The sequence below is a fragment of the Notechis scutatus genome, chromosome 1 (assembly GCF_049901735.1).
Source record: "Notechis scutatus isolate UNSWTSFEM ecotype Mainland chromosome 1, rNotScu1.2, whole genome shotgun sequence".
Classification (NCBI taxonomy): Eukaryota; Metazoa; Chordata; class Lepidosauria; order Squamata; family Elapidae; genus Notechis; species Notechis scutatus.
Window position 1 is genome coordinate 88,660,843 of NC_142009.1, and position 22,234 is coordinate 88,683,076.

General features: G+C 39.2%; 1 protein-coding gene across 1 annotated transcript in view; it reads right to left on the reverse strand.

Annotated features, from left to right (window-relative positions):
• The window catches only part of UTRN (utrophin), a 359,787-nt gene that overhangs the window by 216,798 nt on the left and 120,755 nt on the right, over nucleotides 1-22,234 (reverse strand). The window contains exons 41-48 of the mRNA XM_026666216.2: nucleotides 18,210-18,395; nucleotides 17,315-17,487; nucleotides 10,420-10,570; nucleotides 6,609-6,784; nucleotides 4,606-4,741; nucleotides 4,013-4,162; nucleotides 2,246-2,324; nucleotides 1,249-1,463 (exon numbers count right to left, since the gene is read on the reverse strand). Coding sequence (XP_026522001.2) covers nucleotides 1,249-1,463; nucleotides 2,246-2,324; nucleotides 4,013-4,162; nucleotides 4,606-4,741; nucleotides 6,609-6,784; nucleotides 10,420-10,570; nucleotides 17,315-17,487; nucleotides 18,210-18,395 — 1,266 coding nt within the window. The remainder of the gene's footprint in view (nucleotides 1-1,248; nucleotides 1,464-2,245; nucleotides 2,325-4,012; nucleotides 4,163-4,605; nucleotides 4,742-6,608; nucleotides 6,785-10,419; nucleotides 10,571-17,314; nucleotides 17,488-18,209; nucleotides 18,396-22,234) is intronic.

Here is a 22,234-nt window from a genome sequence, read left to right on the forward strand (position 1 = left end):
ACTGATTTTATGATTATTTGCCACCCAGAGTCACTTCTCTGACTGAACAAACGAAAGAACAAATGAATAAAATACATACATAAAAGTGAACTTGTTTCTAGCAACAATACCCATGTTCAATATACCTGGCAGTCAATTTAAACATTGGACTGGTTTTAAAAAATAGTCAGACCCTGAAACAATGCCAATGTTTTATATGCCACTGGATGCAGGGGAAAAAATTAAAATAGGTATTCTAAAATGCATTATAGGTTTCCTGGGCTTCTTATGAAAACTAACAGTAAATGTGCACATTCCTGATCAAGCAAAGCTGTGTGCACCTGCTTCAGTGAGCAAATTTATGCTCAGCCTGACTCTGTGAAGCATGGCTCATTTTCTTCTATCAATGCTCCACAGCAGTTTCCTTGGGGCAGGGGGAAAAAGACAGCACTCCTGTATCTTAACAGAGTATGATGATGTGCGATCAGAGACACTGCACACAAAATATTATTCTGCTGCAATGGAATGGATTTAAGTCCCATGAACAAGAATGGGAAAAGTCCACTGAATTCCCTGCCAGTTGCTCTAAAATAGTTCCTGGGCAAGCAAGGAAAACAAAGCAATAATTTGCAGAATTGGGCGAACATTTAAAAAAGGCATTCAGTCTTCCTGACTAGTCATTGATACCGCTAAAATCTTGACACTACAAAAATAAGTAGAAGAATGCTCTAATCCAGGAGTGTCAAACTCGATTTCATTGAGGGCCACATCAGGGTTGTGTTTGACCTCGGGGGCTGGGGTAGGCATGACCAGGGTGGACGTGGCCAGCTTGACATCACATGTGTCTGGACGCCTGTGGTGGCCCGAGTGCTCTGCCAGTGAAAACGGGCTCCTGAGCTCCATTTTCACCCACAATGGCCTTTGGCAATCCTCTGTCGGCGAAAACAGAGCTCTGTTTTCAAAGGCAGAGGGCTGCAGGAGGCCGTCACAGTTGAAAACAGATCCTGGTAGGGCTGTGTGTGGCCCTCCCAAGCTCCGTTTTTGCTGGCAGGGGCACCACGGGCCAGTCCTTCGCTATTTCCATGGAAATCCTGAGGGCCTTGAGTTTAACACCCCTGCTCTAATCCTTATTCTTCTTTGGATTTATTTTCTAAATAATTGTGAAATACCATGACAGAATTTCACTGAACAACAACGCAAAAAAAAAACAGTGAAAGGGATTAACTAATATTCTAAGGCTTTCCAGTTGCACCCCAGAGCATCACATACCTTCATGCGTGCAATCATCCGATTGATTTCTTCAATATTTCCAACAGTAACTATATTGGACTTTAGCATCTGGTCGATCAATGCCAACCAGTCAGCCAATTCTGTCGTAGTCTGATCCAAATCAGCAGGTGTCAAGATTTCCAAATGATGCTGAGTTTGTGCCACATTTTCTGAGGCAGAAGACACAAGCACTGTTGTTTGGTGAACAGGGAAACCTAAACAACCAACATAATTGAATTGATATTTCAACTTGTATTTATTATCTAGAATTTATTTACATTGGAAAAGCAAAATACCACAATCCCTCTTGTAGTTCCTATTAGTCCTCTTGTACCTCTATTCAACACTAACCATTTAAAACTGTCAGGATTTTACTGTTAAGAGATAGGATTCTGAAAATAGCTTATTTCCATATGTCTAAATAGTCACCAATTCATCATTTAATCTAACCTCTAGATACATAACTAGAAAGATTGCTGCTGTCATTTTTTTTGCAAAATCTCAAATCTTTGACAGCTTGGTGAGGTGAGAGAAATTCACTCTCTGATTACCACATTCAAAACAGTTCTGAAACATTCAAACACAAGTCAGCAGTAAGCTGTCAGTGAGGGTAAACTCACAACCTGCTGCTCTTCTTAATTTACTATTTGGAGGGGGGGAGGAATAAATTGAAAATGTTCATTTTGCAGTCAAAGAAACGCCATTGATTTTCATAAGCGACATCTACTTCCTGATTCTCTAAATCATATAAATGGAAAAACACCCAAGTGCTAATTTTCAAAAAGTGCAACTACAAACTAGTTTCTCTTGTTAAGCGAATACATTACAAGTGCATTTTTCAAAATACATTTTATGCTCTTTTAAAGTAAAAGTATCATTTTTCTTCAAAAACAAAATAAACAGACATCTGCTTCTTTATCTACTTTAAGTTTTACTAAGATGACAAAAATATACCTAAATGTTTCTCCAAAGAGGTAATTTTCTGCTTAAGACTTACCAGAGGACTTTGGCACAAGATGCTGCTGATGAACATCCCGCTCCAATTCTCTCAATCTGGTGGGTGCTTCCTTGAACACCTAGTGTTGTGTGTGGGGAAAATAACTTTTATATTCTAAAGATTATGGGTATTGTTGTACAACATTAGGCAACTACAGAAAATTGTGGGAAGGACAATTAATATTTCACTAAACAGCCTACAGAAGATCAAGGGATTTGCAATTGGTCCTGAGAAGGTTTGGGAGATCTTTGGAAGCTCTACAGGTCCCTTAATATGGCATCAATCATTGACACTATTTTCTTCTGCAGTTAAGTACTTTAATGGCTTAATGAACTTCATGGAGTTTATTAGATTTAAAGGGAAATTCCCAAAACAAATATTCTTCCTGAAATTTTGATGCATTGGATTTATATCACACCTTTCCTCCAGGAACACAAAGTTGCTTACATGATATTTTCCCTTCATGTTATCCCAAAAATAATAACCAGAATAATAATTACTCAGAACAGCTTACAACCCGTAACAATACCTTTAACATCATCAAACAGCAACATCTGCAAATCTCAGGTCTCTGGAAAGGACTTGATAGCTGGATAAACAATGCCAAATATGTGTAAACATCTGGCTGACTGTATGCCCAACCAACATACAATTGTTGGTAGATTGGACAATGATAATAATTGGTCACAAATCACTCTATGAGCTTCTACAGCCATGAGTAGATTAGAATTTGGATTTCCTCAGTCCTCCACCAACACCATAAATACTGTATCCTAGCAATGCTCATATCTGCTTCAATCTTCCTTTCCCTCTAAGCTTACTACACCATATTTCACCATATGCTAAAGTATTATTCTAGGATATATTTTTGGGCAGTGATCATTTGTTTCATTACATGAGCCTAAGAACTTTTACATTACTCAACAGTGTGATGAAATAAATGACTTTCGACAAGAACATCTCCCAAAATGAAAAAGCAGGCAGAAAAGCCATATAATATAATCCTGCTGTTTTCTTGTGAACCACCTAGAGCATGGGTGTCAAACTCGATTGTGTCACATGACATATCGTGACATGTCACGAAGATTTTTGCCTTTGCGGAGCTGGGGGGCGTGGCCTGCACGTGACGCATCTGGCCCGCAGGCTGCCAGTTTAACAGGCCTGACCTAAAGTCATTAACATTGGGCAGTGTTAAATTGAATAAAATAAATTACACTGCAATACTACTTCAAAATGCAGGTGAGAGTTATGTATCTGAATGCTTGCACTAATAAAAAGATGCTCCATAAGCAGCAAAGCTGACTACCAGATGATGACTACTTCAGAGCTATTTTTCTATGCCTGTTAGGTTTTCATTTTTCCTGCAAGGGAACTAGGGCAATATTCAGTCTTATAGCAATGCCAAAGTTTTGTGGGTGTTGCTCTGATTAGTTGTTGAAGGAGAGAAAGACGGCTTTGGAAACTGAAATTTCAGCTGAACTTCAAAGGATAGTTGAAGAAACTTAATATAAAAACTGAACACTGTGGAAATATACAATAATACAATACAATAAATAATTCTCAAAGATAGGTCCATCTGAACATATACGTGGTGCTGTACACCAATGTACTATTATTGCCATAAATTTAAAGCAATGAAAAATTTACTAAGAATTTTAACACTAACTTTATCTAATAAGTTATCCAATTCTGTCCCATAGTCATGACTATCTTGCGTGAACACAACTAAAGGAACAATATTGAATGCACACAGATTAAAATGTATACCTTCTTCCATTTAATATTCAGGGTCTTCAGTCTATTAGCAATATTGTCTCTTTCCTGAGGCCCAATGCTTGTATTTGAAAGTACCTCTGCTTCTTTTCTATTTAGCCAGTTAAGTTTCTCTCCTTGTATATCCATTTCCTTAATCAGACCCTAAATGAGTAAAGACAGTGTCACTCATTCATTAAAAATTGGTTATCTCTTATAATCAGGGCAGTAATATGCTTCAAACTCTAAGAGCACAAAAAAAATCGCATTAAATGGTTTTGACGACAAAAATCCAAAGAAGAATTTATTCTGAAGCAAGTTCCAGATTCTACGGCTGCAAAAATGTAAGTAACCAATATTTGGTGTTGTGAACAGATTACAAATAAACCATAATTTTATTAATCATAACACATGACATTAAGCTAAACAGAAAAATATATAGTTTAACAAGTATATGGAAATCATATTTATATATGAAACTTCCAGATTATACTTTTCATCCAGTGGTTCCAACAGACACTTTTGAGTAGTCCTAAATGTTATCCAACAACAATGAAAAGGAACATGATACAATAAATAAAATGCTTAATATTTTTAATGTTACTTGCCATTAATTCTTGTAAATTCTCTTCATGACTGATTGCAGGCTTCTCATCCAGGGAATTTTCTACATTTTCCACCCAGCAACTAATTTCTTCTAGTTTTCTTGTGAAATCTATTAACTGCTGATTTTTTCCTTTCAGTCTGAACAAAAACCCCAAGGTGGAATATGAAACAAAATCACTATAAATATTGAAATAAATATAAAAGCAAAATATTCCTTCTATAGCTTACTAAGCATCTTGGAAATGATATACTACAATATTAAAAACAAGATTGAATGAACCAGATGCCTTAATGACGCAGATTCATATTGATTCCGTTTCTCATCCAGAAAGTCTTCAAATGTAGGCCTTAAGTCTTCAAAAAAGTCTTCAAATGTAGGCTTTAAGTCTTTAAAATACTTTTTTTCTCAGCAATACTTAGCAGTCTTATGAAAATATCTACTTAATACCTTGATAGAAAAATTCAACGAATTGACACATAACTTTCCATTAGATTAAGAAAATGTATGAAAACTATTTTTTCACCACATTATAAAAAAGATGTTGAGACTCTAGAAAAAGTACAGAGAACAGAAACCAGGATGATTAGGGGACTGGAGACTAAAACATATGAAGAACGGTTACAGGAACTGGGCTTGGCTAGCCTAGGGAAGAGAAGGACCAGGGGAGACATGATAGCAGTCTTCCAATATTTGAAGGGCTGCCACAGGGAGGAAGGGGTCAAGCTATTTTCTAAAGCTCCTGTAGGCCAGACAAGGAATAATGGATGGAAACTGAACAAGGAGATTTAACCTGGAAATGAGAAACTTTCTGACAGTGAGAACAATCAACCAATGGAACAGCTGGCCCTTGGAAGTTGTGGGAGCGCCATCACTTGAGACTTTCAAGAAGAGATTGGACTGCCATTTGTCAGAAATGATGTAGGGTTGGACTAGATGACGTATAAGGTCCCTTCCAACTGCCATTTGTCAGAAATGGTGTAGGGTTGGACTAGATGACGTATAAGGTCCCTTCCAACTCTGATTATCTGTATCTGTAAATATTTTTTTTCATCTTGCCTTTAATACTTTTATAAATAACTCAACGTAGCAAGCATACCTAATATTTCTTCCTTCTCCTATTTTCCCTGAAACATTACCCTGTGAGGTAAATTGGGCTGAGAAAGAGTGACTGGCCTGCAGTCACTTAGGCTTTCATGCCTAAGGCGGAACTAGAACTCAAGTTTCCTGGTTTACCAGCCTGGTGCCCTGACCCCACACTGGCTCTCAACTAGATTAATATTGTTTTGATATTACTGTATGAATATGACAATTGACTTTATAGTAGGGATCATTTATAGTAGGAGAAATTGACTTTATAGTAGGGATCATTTAGGTTTTGAGGAAGAAATAGTTTTGAATGCCAATGCTTTCCAGCATACTTGTGTTAACATTTTATGTTAATGCAAAATCTGTTTTTACTTGGATTTTATTCATTTTGGATAGAAGACTTCTTCAAAATTATTAACCACCTGCCTACTAAGAAGCACTGAGAAATTTCCAACAATTTCAGAATATTCTTTCTTCAGTTGAAACACCAAAGTAAACAAAAAAATCATGTAAATTAATAATTCAGATTCCAAAGCAGGGAAAACATGAAACAAATGCATGTTATATTATATATTATATAGAATATTAATGTAGCTTGAGTACATGATGTATGATATATGATTGATATATATATATGATATATATCATTGTATATATATCATTATTATATCATATATATCATTATATTTAAATAAATCACATTTAGAAACCACCCATCTCCTTTACAGAGTAATTCTGGAGAGTGCATAGAATAGTAACAGCTATGAAGCTGTTTTAGGGAACTGCCTTAGAAAATCTTTTAGAATAAAGATATGAGAAGTTTCTCTTGGTGAAAATCCACAATGGCATTTCCAAATTTTAAACAAATTTATCTCCTCTGCTACTAAGATATCCTCAAATCATAAGGGGTCTGGTTACCTCTGTTGCCTTTCCATGACTTCAGCATTGATGTTTTTCCAGTGTTTATACAGCCCAGCTAGTTTTTCTTTCAGGAAGTTTCCATCCGTATTGGAAAGTTTCTGGATTATTTCCTCTCCTGTTCTATTCAGTGTTGAGAAACTGAGTTTATGGCTGCTGATTCCCTCTTCAAGATCCTGTTGAAAATGTATATATATATACATACAGTCCCCTGTGCATCATGCCCGGCCACATACATTGGACAGACCAATAGAAGAATAAGTACCCGCCTAGATGAACACAAAAATGCAGTAAAAAAGCTGGAACACACTTCCTCACTAGTCCAACACATGAAAGTCACAGGTCATAGCATCAACTTCAATGGCACCAAAACCCTAGCCACTATAGAAAACCCCAGCCACAGAATTATCAGAGAAGCCATAGAGATTGAAAAAAGACCTGAAAGCATGAATAGAAGAGATGATTCCACCAGACTGTCAATTATTTGGAAGCCTGCACTCACAAACAAAAAAATCTCCACACCACTAGCCAGGCAAACACCTGGGCACAAACAGATCCCCCCTGATACCTCCAGCTCAAACACACCCCAACCAGGCACCCAGATGAAACCTAGCTTCCTAACAAATGATAGCCGTCCATTTACTCGGAGCCAAAGCTGCACTAAAAGCCTCCAATACAGGAACACAATGTTGCCAACCAATCAAGACACACAAAAAAGCCAGAAAACAGACAGAAGATATTAGAAACACCAATCAAGCAGAACACAGCAAACTCCAAGACCAATAAACACAGACCAAGACTCCCAACCAATCAGGATGAAGAAAAAACCATTCTGGCACAGCAGTAGGCTAGCCCCAAATTTAAAACTGAAACAACTGTAAAAGCCTGACTCACAGACGAACACAATACAGAAGCCTGATGATGGCAGATGAGATTCTGCCGAAAACGTTGCTACAACTTTAAAAAGCACAACTATAATGATGTGGGAAAATACCTGAACAAAGCTGAATTCCATATATATATATATATATATATATATATATATATATATATATATATATATATATATATATATATATATATATATATATGTATATATATGTATATATATGTATATATATCTACCGTCATATCAATATCTTTAATAAGTTGGCTTTTCAATCTGCCATCTGCAACCATCGTTGAAACCTGGCCGATTGATTCTTCGTATCTCCCCTGTGTGTTAACTCTGCCTGTGATTGTCTGTTGCTGTTACTGGCTGCTGGTTAGGCTTGTGCGTGGGCGGCTGTGATTGAACTCTCTGTGCGTAAGCGCTGGGCCATCCTGGCTGACGGCGATCGCTCTTGTGCCACTCTGGTCTTTCTATCTCTGGCCTCCTGGGTTCGCAGTGACTGGGGTTGCTGTAAGGTGCCTGTGATCTTCTGTGTTGACTAGTGTTCCAGCTGACACATGTGACTTGTTCATCTAATCTGTCAAAACAATACTGGAGATGTCAATCTTGGTTTCCGGTCGTTTTATCTGGGGTTTGCTAAGGCTCTTTTCTTTCTGTCTGTTTCGAAGGCGGTCCTAATGTAAATGTCTGTGGTCCCTTTCTATTTTTGTCCTGTCTTGCCTCTATATAGGAAAATGGGACAACTGTTCCATAGGTCCTGTTCTGTCTTCTGGGTCTCTATTATGTTCCAGTGTGTTTTTGTGGATCAAGCTGGTGATTTTTCCTTTAAGCTTGCGTTGCTTCATTAGTTCACAGGGTGCATAGTTCAGCCCTTAGTGTGTCTTACCCTCTGCCCAAGCGTTTGGTTCTGGTAATTAGTGTTAACTACGGGATTTTTCTGTGCTGGGTGGTGGTGGGAGGCGTTGGTAGCGGTTGGTGTGGGTTTTTCTTCTAATATGGTGTCTCCTAATGTGCTATCTGTTTTTTGTAGATTAGTACATCCTAGAAGGTAGTTGTTTGTTTGTTTCTGTTTCCATGGTGAACTTATTTTGGGGTGTCTTATATTTAGGTGTGTTGGGAAATTGTTCTTAAGTTTTTCTTGTCCATGGGGTCAAATCACAGGTCATAGCATCAACTTCAATGGCACCAAAACCCTAGCCACTATAGAAAACCCCAGCCACAGAATTATCAGAGAAGCCATAGAGATTGAAAAAGACCTGAAAGCATGAATTCCACCAGACTGTCAATTATTTGGAAGCCTGCACTCACAAACAAAAAATCTCCACACCACTAGCCAGGCAAACACCTGGGCACAAACAGATCCCCTGATACCTCCAGCTCAAACACACCCCAACCAGGCACCCAGATCAAACCTAGCTTCCTAACAAATGATGGCGTCCATTTACTCGGAGCCAAGCTGCACTAAAAGCCTCCAATACAGGAACACAATGTTGCCAACCAATCAAGACACAAAAAAAGCCACAAAACAGACAGAAGATATTAGAAACACCAATCAAGCAGAACACAGCAAACTCCAAGACCAATAAACACAGACCAAGACTCCCAACCAATCAGGATGAAGAAAAAACCATTCTGGCACAGCAGTAGGCTAGCCCCAAATTTAAATCTGAAACCACTGTAAAAGTCTGACCCACAGACGACACAATACAGAAGCCTGATGATGGCAGATGAGATTCTGCGAAACGTTGCTACAACTTTAAAAGCACAACTATAATGATGTGGGAAAATACCCGAACAAAGCTGAATTCCATATATATATAGGTAGGTAGCGGTTTCAGTTTTGACCCAGAATATCTATATCAGATGTTATCTCTGCTGCAAGAAGATGGATTTGTGACAACTGCTGTTCGTGCATCTGGACTGGACTTCCTTTTTCCTAATCTATGTGAGGCTGCTTTATAAAAAAACAAAAACTGAGAAGTATTATCTACTACTAGTAAAGACCATTAGTTTGGAGCCCATGTATCTCTTTCTGCAAAGGGCTGCCTATTTGCTTCTAAGCTTTGCCCAACATGCTCTCTCAGGGGTATCAAACGTGTGTTGTCATGTTGTCATCATGTGATGTATTTTTCCCCTTTGCTAAAACGGGAGTGGGAGTGGCCAGCACATGACGCATCTAGACTGTGAGCTGCAAGTTTGACACCCCTGCTATATCTTCTGTTCAATATTCTCAGCAACTACATTTGAGTTTCTGATATTGCAAAGACTTTCTCCTTTATCACAAATGTGCTCCCCCTCTCATTCACACACAGACTTAACCTCCGTAAAATAAAGTCCTGCCCTCAGCTTCATATGAGGAGAAAGATACAATTGTCTCTACTAGGAGCAAGACTTTCTCAGCAGCAGATGTAATGCCTCCTCTAGAACAACAGGTCTGAAACCCTACTAGTAAGCGTGTTTAATATAGCACCCCTCTCCAAATGAAACTAAAGCACTGGATTCTCACTTTTTTCAATTCACTATATTTGTTTCATCAACAACTTTGGAAACTATGCAAATAATTTCTCAATACAATTCATGTAGGTTAACTTTATGTTTTAATAGGGCTAAGCATTGCATTCAGGCAAAATGTGATGGCACAACCTTGGGGGCATAACAGTGGCCCCTTTGATTTACTGGCAGTCTCAACAGAAGTGTTATCAATGTAATATATGCACAAACCTTTGAAGCATCCACACTGGGCTTTGAAGGCAGCACCAATGCCTTTTGCAAAGCAGTCTTTTAATTGCTTTGTACAACTCCTAGCTGACAACATTACAAAAGCTGACAATTGCCACTTTCTTCTGTGACAACAATAGAATTAAAGGCTCTAACTAGAGTGCTGGGCTTAATACACAGTAATACACAGTAATCAGTTACCTGCTGGTGTATCCTGGCTTTTTCTATATCCAGGCTGCCATCTGGAGCATGGGCTTCAGCCAGCAACCCTTCTGCTTCTGTTAGCCACTGTGAGAGATCATTTAGATCACAATGGAACTGTCTCCACTCCTCTATAGACTTATCAAAACTACTAAATGGAATAAGAACAGGAGAAAAAATGAGGAAGGTAAAAAAATAAGGAAGTAAAACAAGATAATTTTGCACTACAGAATACATACATAGTAAGACTGCAAAATAGAATGTGTATGCAAGTGAGTGTGTGAACATATGTAGAAGACAACAGCTGCAATCTTGGCAAATAGTTTATTTTGGCTTATTCGTGTTGAAAACAAAGATATTTAAAGCCCAACTTTAAATAAAGGAAGCACTATTCACACTTTTGAGCCATCCATTTATAATTTCTATCATTTCAAACTCATAAAGAAACAGAAAGAGAGTGCACAGCCATACGGGCAACTTACAACATTTAATTCCTATTTAAAATCAGTTTGTCTATACTTTGAAGCAAATGTACCCAGATTAATAATAACTCTGGGACACATGAATCACAATAAACTAGTTCTATTAGCTGGAACTCCAGGAAAAAGAATCAATTTTACAGACTTAGCCATAGAGTTGGCCCTCATTCATTCCTCATATAGCCAAATTTCATAGGAAACCAAGTTGCTGAATATGTGAGTGTATGAATATTCATGTAGCACACTTTTTTTCCAAGTGGAAGCCAAACATGAGACATAAACTTCTTAAGGTCACTGGTGCCATTTGCCAGATTTACAAGCAAAGAGTAACAAGCTAAAATTAAATGATGGTTCTAATAAGTACCAAGAACAGATACTATCCTTCTTCAGAGAGTAAGCCTTCCACTATGCCAAGCATACCAATCAACAGAATGTTTCAGTGTGTCTTCTATCACTCTTTTCCAGGAAACAAAATGAAAGGACCACAAGTAAATCCAACAGACATTTCATCTGTCTCCATAGGATCTAAAAGAAATATTCTTCTCAGTGCTATCTGATAAGGCAAGCTACTCAAATAGTTCCACTACAATGTTTCATCCATCCTACTACAAAATATAAACATGTATTTCCTCTTCTTCTTCCACCTCCTCCTATTATTTTAGGTTAGGTGTACTGCTCAGCCAACCATCAGCAGAAACTGTTTCAGCACTTGGATGGTTTCCTTTTTCATTTGGGGGAAGGCCTTTCCTTCGTAAGAATTTCTAGTGAAGATGGTAAGAATGTGAGCATAACAACTCCAGTATTTACTCCATCCATCCCCCCTACTTGTGCTTCATAAGCAACACTGTGAAGTTGGCCATCATTCCATCATTCATTCCAGGGGCACCACTTTATGAGTCAAGACTGTCCATCACTTGGCAGAAAAAGGGAAAGGGAGAACAGGAAAAAGAGTCCTTCCTGATATTATCTGTCAATTAAGGAGAGGAAACAGAGCAATTGAATAGGAGGAAAGTGAACCACCTGTAACAAACTGCAGGAAAGTCTTAAGGGTATCTTGCCTAGAGACACCTAATTGTTCCACTGCTCCATGGGTGAAAGAGACATTATGTGGTAATATAACCTATTGATCATTTTATCATTTTCTGTAAGGCCTTTGTATAACTAGCAGTAAGTCTAGGAAGATGTGGGCATTTCTTGGTGGGGGTAGGAGTATCTTTGCTCAGAGTGCCTCATTCTGTTTTGATTCTGCCAGTTTAGAAGGAATAGGAAAATGGGTGAAAGTTCAAGGTACAAGGTACACAGTTGTGCTTTCTCATGGGACTTTCCAAACTTTCCCATGAGACTTTCCGTGGCTGTATGATCTCATCCTAGCAAGGTAACATCTGGGACTTTCCAAGATTGTGTGTTCTCATGCTGTTGAAGTAATCTCCTGTTGAGGTCATTGTTTTCTGAATATGCATACTGTATATTTTGCTTGTGTGTTTTCTCAATAAATACTGCTACCTGAGTTCTCTCAGGGTTGGCATTTTTCTCAGAGACAGTTCCCTGTGTCTCATTTCAATGTCAAACCACCATAAATGGTGACCCCGACGTGATAGCTTGGAAAGCTACACGTTTCCCGCATCCTATACTCATCGCCGCGGACGTCGACTGGGCCCTCATCTTCTTCGCTGGACGAAGATAGATTCTTTTCGTGAGTATGGGGGAGATCTCTCGAAGGCTCAGAAAGAGCACATCAGGAATTGAGAGGGATCATTGGGAATAGTTTTGGGTTTGGAATTGGCAGTAGGGGTTGTGCTGTAGGAAAGAAAGAAATTGAGGACTTACTACAGTATGTTTGGAAAAATATTAAGTCATATCCGGAGGGAGGTAGTATTAAAGTAGAGTCCTGGAAAAGATAGGGAAATTTTTGCCGAGGAACCTCGTGCCCCTTCTTCAATTTTGTTAACCTGGAGAGTGATTATGGATGCGTTAGCTACTTATGAACAACCGCTCCTAGCACCCCGAAGAAGGTTTGCCGCTTTACCATGCGGCATCGTTTGTTGCCGCCGACGGCACCTCCAGATAAATCTGGGGGACTGTCTGGCGCTAGAAATACTTTGTCAGAGGATAAGAGTTTACCTTTAAGGGTTCAGGTGGATGCAGTTACTGCAGCTATTCAAGAAGCAAAGAATAGAGGGAATTATCAGGAGATGATTTGGTGGAGTTTGGAGTAGAAGTTCAACTTAATCCAGTGGAAATTGTCATGGATGCTGCATTAAATCCGCAGAGCGGGAGTGGAAGCCTTTACAGCTCAGAATTTTGAGGGAAGTTAAGCAAGCAGCAAAAGAATATGGTGTTAGAACGCCATATACTCAGGCATTGTTAGAAGCAGTTGGTTATGGAAATAAAATGATTCCAGCTGACTGGAAAGCTCTGTTGAATATGATTTTAACTCCAGCTCAATATTTGGTGTTAGATCAGAAATGGAGACAGCTGGCAGTCCAGAGGGGAACAGCAAATGTTACCCCAGATCAGCTTTACGGAGCTGGTAATTTTACAACAGTGGAACAACAGAGAGATGGTATGCCTGAGGAAGGGTTCATTCTTCTCCCACAAATAATTTTTCAAGCCGTAGGGGCTCTCCCTGACGGCGAAGGTGGTGAGAAGACCTTTACTAACATCAAACAAGGGAACAATGAACCCTATGAAAATTTCATTAGCAGACTGAAATTGGCTATTGAAAGACAAATTGATAATCAATTCCCAGAAAGAGTTGCTTTTTAAGTTAGCAGTAGAACAAGCTAACACAGATTGCAAAAGATTTTAAATCCACTGGTAGCAAGTGAGAGAGAGAAATCGCAGATTTGATTAATGCATGTAGGAAGGTTGGGAGTCAGTCTTTTAACATGGAAACTTTAGCTCTGGCTTTACAAACAGGACATGCTCAAAAGGGAATTGTTTCAATTGTGGGAAGCCTGGACATTTTAAAGCGCAATGTCGGGCTCCTGGAGGAGGTCAAAGTCAGCAGAATAAGAGATCAATGGGACAGGGTGTTCGTCTAAATCAGTGTGCCCAAAATGTAAGAAAGGATACCATTGGGCATATCAGATGCTCCTACAGTTTTTACTGATGGAGGGAAAGTTTTTGGTGCTTGTGTTTGGAAAGATAAATCTGGAATTTGGCATACAAAAGTGACTTCAGAGCAGAAGTCTGCCCAGCAGGCAGAACTTGCTGCTGTAGTTTTGGCTTTTCAAAATTTTCACAATCAGGATTTTAATTTAATAGTGGATTCATTGTATGTGTATAATTTGTTACCCTTTGTAGCAGGTTCTTATTTGTCTCCTGGAATATCACCTGATATTTTAAGATTGCTTTTGCTGTTACAAGGATGTTTGGAGCAGCGTGTGAATGTGTGTTTTGTTGCTCACATGCCACGCTCAAGACCATGTTGACTAAATTAAATAAAAAGGAGGGAAGCTCCTGGGGCTTCAGCGATTCAAGATCAATTAAATCTAGCTTTGTATACTTTAAATTTTTTAAATTTGTCTGGTAACCCCCTGCAGCGGCCAGCAGGCATTTTTCTTCTCCTTCTACAGATGCGGTGAGACCTCGGGTGTTGGTGCGGTTCCTTCCGGATCCGGCATGGGTTCCTGCTGAGCTGATAACGTGGGGACGTGGTTATGCAGCAGTTGAACATCTTGGTCAAATTCGTTGGGTTCCTGGTCGGTGTGTTCGGCCTGATCATTCGTGAGGCACCTGTGAAGGAAGTTTCGGAACAGCAGGATGGCGCATCTGTGGTTCCTGATCCTGTTGATTCTGCCTAATCTGTCCTGGGCTGCTCGGGTGCGGAGAGAGCAGCGACAGCATGTTCAGCGTGCCGGAGATTTGGGCGATGATTTGTGGACAGATAATAATTACATTAAAGATTTGCGCTCAACTGCCAAAAACTTGAACATCACCAATTGTTGGTTGTGTATGCACCTTCCTGGGAGAGTGGGAGAAGGACTAACATTGCATGGAGTGCCTTTTGAGGAAAAAAGATTTAATAAAGAATGCAACCTGGAGAAAACAGTTGTCTTGTGCTACAACAGAGCAATTCCAGATCCTAGCCATGGGAGGTAATCTATGGACACAAATTTCTCGAGGTCTTATCCCGCCTTTGGGAATTACTATGAACTATAGGGATATTCATATTTTAAATAATTTTACTGTTGCTATGTTTAATGATACTATAAAGAATATTAAGATGATTAATGTAGAAATGTCTGAAATTCGTACAGTTACTTTGCAAAATCGATATGCTTTAGATATTATGTTAGCTGCTCAAGGAGGAGTTTGTGCTTTAATTCATTCACATTGTTGTGTTTTTATACATAATTATGAGCCAAACATTACAAAAACTGTTCAGGACATGGAAGATCGCATTGCTCAGCATCAATCTGGAGCCGATGGGTTTAATGCATCATTCTGGGACAGTCTGTGGTCCTGGCTTCCTGATGGATCATGGTTTCGCTCCTTATTGCAAGGGGTTGTTATTATTATTGCTATATGTATCTTATTATGTTGTTTTATTCAATGTATTCCTAATCTATTACAAATGTGTACCTCAGTCTTCCGGCGTGTGGGATCAGGTCATGAGGGAACTGTGTACTATGCCACTAAAACACCCCTATCTTTGAATAAATAAAAAAGGAGGAATGTGGTAATATAACCTATTGATCATTTTATCATTTTCTGTAAGGCCTTTGTATAACTAGCAGTAAGTCTAGGAAGATGTGGGCATTCTTGGTGGGGGTAGGAGTATCTTTGCTCAGAGTGCCTCATTCTGTTTTGATTCTGCCAGTTTAGAAGGAATAGGAAAATGGGTGAAAGTTCAAGGTACAAGGTACACAGTTGTGCTTTCTCATGGGACTTTCCAAACTTTCCCATGAGACTTTCCGTGGCTGTATGATCTCATCCTAGCAAGGTAACATCTGGGACTTTCCAAGATTGTGTGTTCTCATGCTGTTGAAGTAATCTCCTGTTGAGGTCATTGTTTTCTGAATATGCATACTGTATATTTTGCTTGTGTGTTTTCTCAATAAATACTGCTACCTGAGTTCTCTCAGGGTTGGCATTTTTCTCAGAGACAGTTCCCTGTGTCTCATTTCAATGTCAAACCACCATACATTACAATTTTCAGGTCATTACAGCTGAAAAAAGTGTTTTTTTCCTCAACAAAATCTGCAACAAAATCTTCCTAATGAGGAAAAATAGGAGGACATTTATATTCCACATAGTAAACCATAGCTTTCTATGTCATTATTTAGAGATATATTGTTATTCCCAGTTGTGAGATATAGCTACAATTGAACCAAACTGTTTTTGTATCCCAAGTTGACAGGAGAATTCTTCCATATTACAAAAGACTTATTCATACCAGTCTTGGCTTTAAAATCTTGGCTTTAAAGAAGCCTACTTACTTTTAAGTACAATGCAAAATAAGATACATTATTTATGAGATTCAAGAACTATCTTATCCTGCAATGAATCAGCTAGGAAATCTGCTTGTTGTATTTCACCAATTGACTATGAAGTTTAATTTCTCTTTTAAAACGGGAAGGTTTGCCTACATCATTGTTAATTTAATAAGATCATTTGAGTTTCCAAATGAATGATGGAGCTTCAAATATAGTCATGGCACAAATGTCTGGAAATACCGAGGAAGAATTTTTTTCTAATGCCTGCAGTGCACAAAGAGCAAATACAAAACTCTTTTTGAAAACAAGTTCAAATGATGATGCTAGGGACTGATGCAATTCTACAGGTGCAGTCTTTAAAACTATAGGGAACAAGAATGAAAATGCAATGAAAAGAGTGTACATGACGCTTGTGCAGATTCCTATATTCTCGTGAATTAATTGGCCTACATTCTTGTGACTTAAAAGAAATCCCAGTAAACAGAGGTCTCAGCTGGCTACAATTTATCTTTAAAAAATCATCAAATGCTAAAAGAAACAGAGAGAAATGTCTAAGATGCAGCAACTGGTTTGCTTTGTAATTTGCAGAGAAAAAGAGACTGAGAACAAAAGAGTCAAGTTTTTCTCCATTCCATGCTTTTCATATAGTTAAGAACACGATGGTGCCACTTTAATTTTCATTTTTAATTTAATACATAGTTTCCTTACACCACCTAAATTAACATTTCTTGGTTCCCTGCCTGATAGTTTGCATAGTCGTTTGCTAAGCAACTTTGGCAAATAAACAATATTTTATAAATAATATTTTAAAATGTTACCCTATTTACATCCAAACTTATCACAGCTGGTTTATACTGCAGAGACAGTAGAGCTACAAAATGGCTACTACCTGATTTAGTCTCTTCTCTGCCTAACTCATCACATTTCCTTGGTGAAAAACTGTAAGTACAAAATATAGACAGTCCTTTTACTTACCATTTGCGATCATTGTACAATCTGTTAATTCGATCCCATTCTGCATTAAGCTGGGTTAGTGAATCTTCTATTTGAACAGCTTCAGGTCCAGATGCCTCTAGTGTAACATCAGGTTGTTTTTCATGAATAACAGCAATCTGATCCTCTAATTTATCCAACATATCTTTTATATTCTGTAATACAGTAAAACAAAAATACCAGGCAGAATTAGCATCCACTCAAAGATAACGGCCAGCTGGAAAAATAGAGCCTGATTAGATGGCAACAAACATCAGTATATAAGTATATTTACATCTTTCATCATTTGGCTCATGGCTTAGAATGATGCACGCATATGCATGCAGTATAAATGGTTTACTTTGGCTCAGCACAATGTCTGAAGGCATCCATTACAGCTCAACATTATAAGCAAACTAGACCATTAAGGCTTGCTCAAGAAACAAAAACAACGATGGTCTTAGTAACTTTGGAAGCCAAACCATGTCTCCCAGATTAGGGAGTACATAATATAATATACAGTATATGTGTGTGGATTTTGTTTGATCTGGCCCAATACAGCTTTCTAATAACATACTTCACGATGGTCTTTATCTAATTTTTTCCCATTCCTTTTCAAACTTTTCCACTGCTTTTTAAAATGATCCAGTGTTTAGTTTATTAAATGAATTGTTTTATATGTCCTGAATCTAACAAGTGATAGGATTGGTGATGATTCTAGAAAAATTAGACCCAGGTGCCTATAAATCAAGACATATCCAAGACAGAACCCATTTTTTTCAAGTCAGAAAGCATCTTGAGATATACTGCCATGCACTGGAGTTAAAACATTTATTGAGAAGAATGTTAATGCTCTCTTATATTTTGAATTGTAATATTAGATTTCAGGTTCTAGTACCTTTAATGAATCTTCTTGGGTAGAAAAGTCTTCATAGATTGCTGAATGAAGTTCTGGAGCATTTAGCAAGAGCTCAGCATCAGCTATAACCAGCAAAATCTTGTTAATTTCAACCAGGTATTCTGCAGGGAATGGAGATTCCCTGGTCATTGATGACTGAGACCCTTGAATCCTTTGTGGAGTTGCCTAAAGCAAAATAAACTTCAGTTAACTAATTCTTTAAAACTAACCTTATTATAAAAATACAAGAAAGGTTCATTTATTTGCATTTCCATTATATTCTAACTTTACAATTTAATGCTATTTTTTATTAAATAATTCTTCAGATGATGCTCTATTATAATTACAAGGAAGTCTTTCCACGATGACTAAATCAGGTGTTCTCGTGAATTAATTCCTCTTTTCCTTTTGCTTAGCTTTCAACTATATGCCACATAAATTACTAGATAAGCAAGTATATAATAGGGTAAAACAATATTCGAATCAAACAATGATATCCTTTTCTAATTAAGTAGTTCCAATTGCATTAAAAAGGGAAAGGATTATCTCTCCCTACACACTTTATTCTCCTGAAATATATATATATCCACATTCTGATAATCTTTAGTTAATACAAAAATATACACTTCAAGATCTATTGCAATATTACTTACACCCAGAGGTTTCTTTCATTAACCAGGTACCTGAACCATAATTTCCAGTTCACAAAATTACTTTTCATAATAGCACAGTTATTGTAAAACAAGGAGCTACTGGTATAGTCTCACTTGTAACTCCACCCAGAGTATATGAACCAATTACTCACTGCATATTTATGAGGAAGATAACCTCATGAAGCCTATTATTTAGGGCTCCAAAAGAACACTGTATATTTGGAAATACTACTACAGTAAATCAGTGGCTTTTCTTAAGTTATAGAGTCTAATAAATTGATATAAAATTAAACTAAATATATTTCACAAATGTTCTCAACAGTATCAAATAAAAATGTCCATTCTCATTTAAATACGTAACAATATGACTACATAGGGAAAACCAAAACGACATGCACCAAATACCTTTGGAATATGTCTTACATTTAATTTTATTTTATTAAAATATTACATTTTCATGATGAAGCTAATGAAACCTCATTGATCAATGTACTTTTGGTATGCATTGTTCAAAATTTGCATGTGATTCCAAGTATCAATCCTCTGCCTGAAAGCGTCTAGCAAATGTAGAAAGTTGTGATTGATCAGTGATAGCAAAAAAAAAAAAAGAAGTACTTCAGAGATCAACACTTTTAAGGCTTAAGCTTATGCCAAGGAACTCTATCTGCATAACTATCCTGTCTTCCCATCACCTCCCCATTCCAAGCTCTTTAAATAATACATCAGTCAAGCTACTTCATTCTTCTGACACATGAAATAAGTTGTAGTTCATTAAAGCTTATGCCTTAAATAACATTGTTAGTTCAAAAGCTGCTACCAGAGCCAGGTTTTGACTAGCAAATGTTAGTTTAATTTTTATTTCCATTTTTATTTCAATTTTGCACTTTTGATTGTTTCCAAGGGGGCAAATATATAATTAAAACTTTATCATCCTCTGTTTCCAGGCTAATTCAGTGATACTTGAAAATAAGCAAATCACATACCAATGTCACCAACACTGTGATTCACCAGTGGTCTATCCAATCAATCGCTTCTTTGGTTATCAGAACAAACTGGAGATGTAATATTATGGGGCTCTTACCAGAAGAGCTACTAACAAAAGAATTAGATCTCAAATGAAGCGCACTGAAAGATGGCTCCCGCAGACCTACAAGGGCCCTTCCAACTCTGATTATCTCCTTATACGATGTGATTTCTGAAGAGCCATGTTTTATAACATTAGACCATTATCTGAGAGATATAAGTTTTAAATTATGTTAAACATTTAATTGTAAATTTGGATGCCTAGATGCTAGTGATAAAACAATAATGGATGCTAATCTTCATGGCTTCCAAGGGCATCTGGCTAATTACTGTGGGAAATATAACATTGGAGGTGACTGCTCCTAGCAAGGTCATTCATTCAACAAGACACACAGTTACTGCTTCTATTAATTAACATTGCATCCTACCTTTCCTGCAAGGAGTTCCTATTAGCTAGAAGTGGTTGCTAGATAAAATAGAGGCAATATATACTAGATTAAAAAAAATCCCCAATTGGCACATTTCTAAAACGTGGTCAGTCAAATCCTGACACACAAAAAGTGATTTATTCGTTTTCTGAATAACACTGTTGGAGTCCATTCCAGAATGAAGGTCATTAAGATCCCCAGTAGCAAAGTCTTAGACAGTTGCAATATTGATCAATTGTTTGGCACAATGTAGGTGGCAAACAGGGAAGATTAATGGGAAGCTTAAACCTCTGGTCAAGGTTCAATTCAAAATGTAAGGGAAAAACTATAATTTATTAGATCCCTTAAAATAAAATGCCTTTGAAACAGAAAGGAAAGTTTGGGTAATCAACAGTGAGTAGGGGAGGGGGCTGAGAGAGAAAATGTGAACTCCAACTAGGCAATATCAAGATAAAAATTAAACCTTGGGGTGGGTTCACATCAGTAGTGGTTTTCAGCTGGTTTGCACCGGATCGGGCGAACTGGTAGCAAGGATTTGGTGTAGGTCGCCGAACCGGTAGCAACTTCTGGCTGGCCATGCCCCCAGCTGCCCCTTCCAGCTGCTTGCTGTTCGCTGACCTTTTTCAGCTGCTTGATGCTCGCCCTGCCCACCCCCGCCCTATATATGTTGCCTTCTCCACATGGCCCAGTTAATTGCCTCGCCGGTTGCCTTGCTGATGCCTGGTCAGCTCAGCTTACCAAAGGTAAGCAATGCGTGCCATCCATGCTGCCCGCTGACCCTTCGCCTTGGGTTGGGGTCCGGGGCCCCAGGGACGCACTATTCCCTGAGGCCCTGGAACCGCCAGCTCTCTCGGCTGGGTTGGGGAACACGTGATTCCCCAGCTCCAGCCTTGCCCCGGAGCTGCCACCCACTCGCCACCCGTTCTCCCTTAAGCACGATGCGTCACCCATTTTCCCCTCCTTTGGAGGCCCTGACCTGGCCCTTAATCTCACTTCCTCCCCTACGACTGCCTCTTTTGTCGTCCATGGCCACGACCTTACCTTCCTCCCATGGCTGGGTGCCAGGGTAGGCAAGCCAGGGCTGAGAGCCACTGGGCTCCCTGCCAGCCCACATCTCGCCCCCCCTTGTTGCGAGATGCCTGCAGCCACTGCCTCTTTTTTGGGGGGGAGGGTGCGAGAAGCCTCCCAAATGATGTCTCTTTGCCAGCCAGAATCGAGCCGGCTGGCTGGAGGCTTCTTGCATTGAAAACTACCGGCCTCTGCTTTTCGAATGCACCAAAAAAGAGCTTCACTGCCACCCTGGGCAAGTACCTCCACTCTGGCACAGCAGGCAATGGGGTGCACCCTGGTATGAAGAACAGGGCGGTGAGTCCCAGCTGCTGCTGCTTTGCCAGCCAGAACCGAGCCAGTAACCCACGCGCCGTCTCCTAGAAGAAGGTCCCGGGACCTCACATGTGCACACGTAAGGCTGGAACTTTCTGCAAGGAGAAGGTGTGTTGGCGAGTCCCTCTGGCGCACCTCAAGCTCTGTGTATGCCGGAGAAGACTTGGGCGAACTTTTCTGCCTCCTTCCCTTCGCTCCGCTGCTACTTGGAAGGCAGCCGCCCCAGCCAGTCCCTTTAAGGTACTTCGATGCGGAGGGAGGGACCAAAAAGCGACAAGCAGGGTGCAGGAGCTGACTTCTGACTCCTGGCCGAGTCTTGCCGTGTCCCTGTCCCCCCGCCAAGAAGGCTCCAGTTGCCACCTCTTTGCAGGAAGGAGGATCCTCCAGCTGCTGCTCCCAACTCAGTTCCAGCCAGCAAAGAAGTGGCAGCGGCTGTAGGCTTTTTGCAACGAAAATTACTGACCTCCAGTTTTGCTCTGCTTCTCGAAAGCACCACCACGGCCGCGTCCTAGGCACCAGCCATGAAGGTCCACCCCAT